Below are 6,399 nucleotides of genomic sequence, written 5' to 3' on the forward strand. Positions count from 1 at the left end.
AGCTGTGCCTGAGCAGAGTTCGAGGTCACCTGCTGTAATGCAGTCACCCTGCTATTATTCCACCAAAGCTCTGGGGCCAGCCTTATGATTTTCATTAGGACAAATCAAGATCAACCTGGAGGCCAGGCTGGAGCACCAGGACCTTTGTACTTTGGCCTCTCTGCCTAAAGACTCTTCCCTGTGCTCTAAGGAAGCCTGCTTGCGAATGACTATGCTATTGACAATCTCAGCCTCCCCCAACTCCCCCTCTTCCTATGTCTCAACAGATGGACTACCCTTAGCCAGCTCAGGGCTTAGATGGGGGATAGGTGGTGAGAAAGCCAGTCATCTCTTCTGATGAGAAAACCATCGGAAGAGGTGCTGAAGCACTACAGACCAGTCACTGGCCTGGTGACACTCCCTCACTCCCAGTTCTCCACACCTGAGCCAGCTTCACCTTGGCCTGATAGGCCTCTCTAGCCTTAGCTCCCATGGCCCCTCCCTTCCTCCCTAGGCTAAGACAGAACCATTCTGCATGTTCCCAAAATGTCTTCTGCCACATACCACCTCACTCCTAAGTCTCTTGCTTTCTCCTCTCAGGGCACACAGAACATAGGCCTGGTCCTCTGACCCAGAGATAAAAAGCCCAGGTAGGACTCTTTCCTCGGGTTCCAGGCATGTCTGATGGGTGCAAAGGGACGGAGACTCAAGCAAAACAAAAGCCCTTCAGTCTCTGTCTTCAAAACCAAAGGAGAGAAAAACAGCTCGGACCCAACAGAAAGCTTGGGCACAAGACTGTTCCAAGTTCTCTTCAGAACAAACGAGAAACAAATTAGGGAGAAAGACAAGTCAGAGATGGCCAGGTGGGAGGGACTTCTCTGGACTCTGGGGCAGGAAGGTACTTCAGGCTCACAAACCTCACAGAAGGGACTGTGGCTGCGGGCGAGCTACACTGGAGGCCAACTGGAGGGGGGGGCAGCTATCTGCCTGTCCTTCCTGCCTCCGGGCCTGGGAGGGGCTCTCCAGGGGTCTTGGAATTCAAACTGTCAGGCCTTCTGTGCAAGGTTTAACTAATTCTCAATTTCCCTTGCTGTTTTCAAACTTTGTTGTTCGGGGAAAACATAATAAAATGGAGAGGCCAGTGGCTGATCACAGGTGAAAGCTTCCAAGCAAAGACCACCCCAAGCTGCTACTATGCTGGCTTAGGAAGGGGAGGTTTCTCCAGCCAGCACCTGACCGGAAAACTGACTGAAACCGAAAGTGGAGCAGTCTTAGCCCCCTGAGCCTCTCTCGGGCTGCAAGCCAGCTAGAACAGCCACCACAGACACCGGAGTAGCGCTGCCTCATCAGACCCGTCTCCCTGTCCTAACACAAACCACTCCTCCGAGTTCAATGTCAGGTTATCAAAAGCAGAAAGTGACACACTAGCTTCACACTTGCCCAAGCCGGACCCAGACTGCAGTCAGGCACAGAACGCTGCGCATAAACAGCCCCAGGATAAGCCAAAGGCACAGGGTCACCAGGTCCCTATATTAAAGCGCATATTTTTTTTTCCGTCAGCTGTGATTCCCAAGCAGAAGCACAGGCGTCCCTAATTTGTGCAAAGCTGAGTCTGCAAAAAAAAAAAAAAAAAAAAAAAAAAAAAAAAACCCACGGGGCCTCTGGGAACATGGAAATCAGGTGAGGATGTTTGTCCACCCAGCAAGAGACTAATGGGGACACGGCCACAGCGGTCACTTTCCCAGTTAATGTTCAGTGGAAACAGCTCTCCAACTTTTTTTTTCTCTTTTGAAACTTCCTTGCTATCTCTGAGTGTTGGTGTGATTAATGGAAACTGCTTCCCCATTTCCCGGCGTGGCGAGCCTGGAGTGTGCCCCTACTGAGCTGCGGAGCACCCAGCCTGTCTGAAGCGTGGTTGTGAGGCTCCTAGGCTTCTCCCCGCAGCGGTGACCGCACATAAAGCTGGCTGGTCATCACGAGGGCCACTAAGAAAAGCAGAGCGGTTTAGGTAATGAAAAACTGTAGCTTCCAAATCCTAATTCGAGCACCAACTTGTTAGGCAAGGCCAACGGGAGAGGCCGAGCGGACAAATGGGGCTGAGGGTAGGAATATGTCCCCTGAAAGTGACCATCACCTACCTAGGGCCTGGGGAAATGTAACAGTCAGGGAAGCCTTGAGTAGAAGGGATTACCCCACCCCCCAAAGATGTCAACACATTTCCAGTGCGGAGAATTATTCCCCTGGTGAGGATTCGGAGATCCTCGGGGCAGTAAAGGGCTCTGGATGAAGTACAGAGCCAGGCTGGACTATCATCCGCCCACTCCACAAATGGGGTCCCAATATTACCTCACAGGAAGGAAAGGGTGTTCTGAGAGGCATCAGATCCAGGATTAGGGTGACTCGGAAATGCGGGCAAGGGAGGAGAGCGGAGGGAAACCAAACCCTGTCGGGACTTACCCGGCCGTTGCGGTCTGTCTCCTGTACCTCCTCGGAACTCGGTCCGCGCCGCACTAGCGCCCGCAGCAGCCCCACGTCGTTGGCGCAGGCGGCGCGCAGGAGGGTCGCCGCTTCAGGGATGCCCTCCGGGACGCTCTCCTCGCACTCGGAGCCGCACTCCTCCTCGCCTCCGGGAGGGTAGAAGGAATCATCCGAAGCGATGCTGCGAGTGTCCGGCAGACTCGAGAAGTCTTCGTACTCCTCGTAGTCCTCTGGGTCGTCCCCTATCTCTCCGTTCCGGGGTGGCGTCGGCGACTGCGGGGACAAGCAGCGTGTCCCGTCGCCCTCCGGCCCGGGCCCAGCCAGCAGCACCATGCTGGAGGCCAAGGCGCGGGCCGGGGGCTGGAGCTCGGATTAGGGGACACGGAGACGGGGCGTGCCCCGAGGTCACCGACCCTTGCCCCCTTGCGTTCTCAGGAGAGCAGGAGCCCCGCGCGCTCCAGCCTGGCGGAAAGCGGCTCCAGGCGGCTGCGCTCCCGGAGCAAAGTCACTGGCAACTGGAGAAAAGCCCCTTGGGTGGGAGGAGCCGCGGGGGCTTTCCCTGCCCCGCCGGGCGGGGTGAAAGCGAGGCAGCGGGCGGGGCGCCTTTCCAGCTGGAGTCCCGGGCGCAGCGGAGGTCCTCTCCAGATCGCGCCGCCGCCACCCAGCCGCTTTGTCCGGAGCAGGAAAGGCACGCGCAGGAGATCCTGAAGCTGCAACTCCCAAGGCTGAAAGCCAGCCTGAGGGACAGCAGGCGCCCCGCCCCTCCAAGGGCCGCTCCCTGGAGACCTAGGCGGAGATGGGGTCCTGAGGCGCAAAAGCTAAGTTTCCAGCGTCGGAAAGTACCCGCACCTGGAGGCCCGCCCCTTTCCCACTCCCCACCGAGGACGGTAATCAGCCCGGGGGCCGGAGGAGGAGCAGCCTCAGAACCCATCACCTCCCGGGCAGTTGGAGTTCTGGGCCAGTTGCACTCCAGACACTCCCTGGAAACTCTTGGAGCATGGAAAGGCGTCCACTCTGGGGCGGATGGTGGAGCTGTCCACTTTGGAGAAAATTCCACCTTGGGGAGAACCTACCCTAGTGACAATCCTGATCCAAATAAGGACCAAAGGCTGTTCTGGGGGGCTAACCTGAAAGGGAGGCAGGATCTGCAGAGTCTCCAAGTTACCCACGCCGTCTGTGACTGGCAGGTCGATAGGAAAGAAATCTTGGGGAGATGGAAAGGTGATTAGGAACCTCAGGGGAGAACATCTGGGTGAAAAGGGACAACAGCCGGCTAGAGCCCTGAGGGGGTTCCATTCTCCCCCACCCCTGGCCATTGTCATTTGGCGGACGGGGCTGTGGAGGACCGGTAATGGGTCCTGGCAGATGAACCCGAAATGGCCAGAGACCCTTTTAATCAAGGGACAGAAACAAACACTTCAGAAATCGAGATTACTGGCCAAGGACATTGCCTGGCAGCTTGGCGGGAAGTGTGTGTAAGAATTTGTCACCTGGAGCCCCCTCACTTTAAAGACAGGAGGTGGCATGGCCCTGTTCTAGAGGAAAACCTGTACATCGCCGCCGCGTCTCCTGAGGCGACAAGAAACCCTCACCTCGCTGCCTCCTCTTCATTTCCACCATTCTGATAGCGAGCCCACCAGGCAGGCCAGCCTGTGGGAGGCCCAAAGGCGAAAACGACTGAGATCCTGGAGACAAGACACGAGGACCCTGGATGTGGGTGGGCAAGCCAGGGCGTAGTGGGAGAGCTCCGTGCAGGCACTGTGGGCGGAAAGACATTCTAGATTCCAGAGAGCCTGGTGCCACCAACACTGGGCCAGTCACACTGAGGTTGTCAGAGGAGCTGGTATACTGGGGCTTTCTTTCTGAAAACCCAAATCCCCACCCCACCCCGCTCGAAACCACTGTTCAACTTCTCACTCTCTGTAGCCGTCCACAGCTGCATAAATTCCCGCTGGGAAGTTCCCCTTTCCCGGTCAACTTCTGTTAGAGGGACTCGGGGGATTTACAAGGGGCAGCTGCCCAGCTAAAGCCTGCCTACTACAGCGAAGTTGGCAGCCCTTGGCGGCACGGGCTTGCTGGCCTCGCTCTCCTCCCAGTTTGGCAGAGGGTTGCTTTAAATTCTGGATCCACCACCATCATCCTCAACCCCACGGGACAGCTTCAGGGACAGAGTTATTTCCGAGGGTGGGGGAGGATGCGTCCTGAAGCCAGCTGTGGCTCATCATCACTGATGGAAGGAGAGCGGTTACTTATCTACTTCCTCTTTTCTTCCTCAGAAGTTTAGGTCCAAATAGCGCTGAGAATTATTGGCCATTTAAAGATAAACACCAAAGGAACCCGGTATAACTCAGCAGCAGGCCTAGGGCAGGTATAGGGTATAGCACTTAAAGTGTGGGAGGGATAAACAAAGTAGTTCCAAAGAAGGGGTCCTAAGAAGGGGTCCTAATAGAGTTTCTTTATCTGGCTGTTTGCCCCGCCCCCACCCAACCCCATCTTTAAAAGCATAATTTTCTTCAGCCTGGCAGACACTGTGCTTGTTACCCCAGTACTAGGGCACTGAAGAGGGGACACAGCAAATTTGGAGCCAGCCTGGGCTACCTAAGACTCAGTCTCAAGTTTCAACTGATGCTGTCCAGGTTATGGAAGTAGAAGACAGCATTACTGAACTCATGCCTTAACGAGGTGTCAGCTTAACATTCAGAGCTGACAGAGATGACACTTTGGAGCTCACAGCCCTGATACTCATAACTCCAACGCCGGGGACTGTGCAAGAGTCACCTGCATCACAGGTTTGCTGCTGCTATCCTCCAACTCCATGAACTAAAGTCAATGTGCATATCACATAAAGGGCAAAAGGCATCCAGCTAAGTGGGGGAAAGGTGCTTTACTGATTCCGGTTTGCCTACCATGCCCTAAGTCTGCAATCATGAAATGGAATAAATCTTAAATTAAAAAAAAAAAAGACTCAGTCTCAAAAACAATTATGTGCATGTGCACGTGACATACGCACACTCCTTTCTTACACCAGCAACAGATCTCTCACCTTTGAGAAGGTGGAGAGAGTAAACAAAAATCAAAACGAGGCACATGTATATACATAGAGGGGAAAAGGGATTCTTGTTTGCTTTTTTATTTTTTGCAAAGCTAACCTGTACATATTATGTGAACAAAATCTATGTGACAAAGAAGAACAGCTTGCCAAAGCTTCATACAGACAAAGGCTCATTTTTAAATCAATGGCATTGTGAGATGTTGTGTTTATTCAATAGATTGTCTGTGAGTTTTAAAGGTGATTTGTCTATAATATATACATATAGATCTGTATGTTACATATAGATATATTGCTTCATCCACGTGGTTTAATAACTTGTCTTTACAACATTAAAGTATCTTCAGCACTACCTCAGGTACTGTTCTGTATCAGGCATTTCAGAGTTACAGTGCTAGGGTGGTAGGTTGATTCTAGGTCTAACAACCTGGGCTTAATTCCTGGAACACACATGGCAGAAAAAAATAACCAACTCCAGAAAGTTGTCCTCTGACCTTTACATAAGCACACAGGTACACACACACAGAGAGAGACACACGTACGAACATGCACAAGTAAACAAATGCAAAAATAAAGTGTAAAGCCAGGCACACCAATGCTTTCCTGGTTGCTGCAAGTTCAAACTGAAACGGGGGATGGGGTGGAGTGGGGACCAGAGAGATGCTCAGTGGCTCAGCAGTTTAGACGGTGTGCTTCTGCAAAGGACTGGGGTTTGGTTCCTAATGCCCACACGGTGGCTCAGGGCCATCTTGTAATTTCAGTTGTGAGTCCTGATCTCCTCAGGCACCAGAAACACACATGCTGAATGCACGCACATACGTGCAGACAAAACACTCGTACATGTAAAATAATAGATCTTCTTAAAATTAAAAGTCTTTAAAACTGGCCACATC

The 6,399-nt window shown here is 53.0% G+C and overlaps 1 protein-coding gene across 2 annotated transcripts in view; it reads right to left on the minus strand.

Annotated features, from left to right (window-relative positions):
• The window catches only part of ANKRD33B (ankyrin repeat domain 33B), a gene marked incomplete at its 5' end in the record, with an annotated part of 67,155 nt that extends 64,365 nt beyond the window's left edge, over positions 1–2,790 (minus strand). Inside the window, one exon of one of the 2 annotated variants that reach the window (XM_080933859.1) lies at positions 2,464–2,790. In XM_080933859.1, coding sequence (XP_080789985.1) covers positions 2,464–2,790 — 327 coding nt within the window. Of the gene's footprint in view, positions 1–2,436 lie in introns of both variants that reach the window. The other variant, XM_080933858.1, reaches the window with a different exon arrangement.
• Positions 2,791–6,399: the final 3,609 nt, after the last annotated feature.

This window comes from Micromys minutus, assembly GCF_963924665.1.
Source record: "Micromys minutus genome assembly, chromosome: 20".
NCBI classification, from domain to species: Eukaryota; Metazoa; Chordata; class Mammalia; order Rodentia; family Muridae; genus Micromys; species Micromys minutus.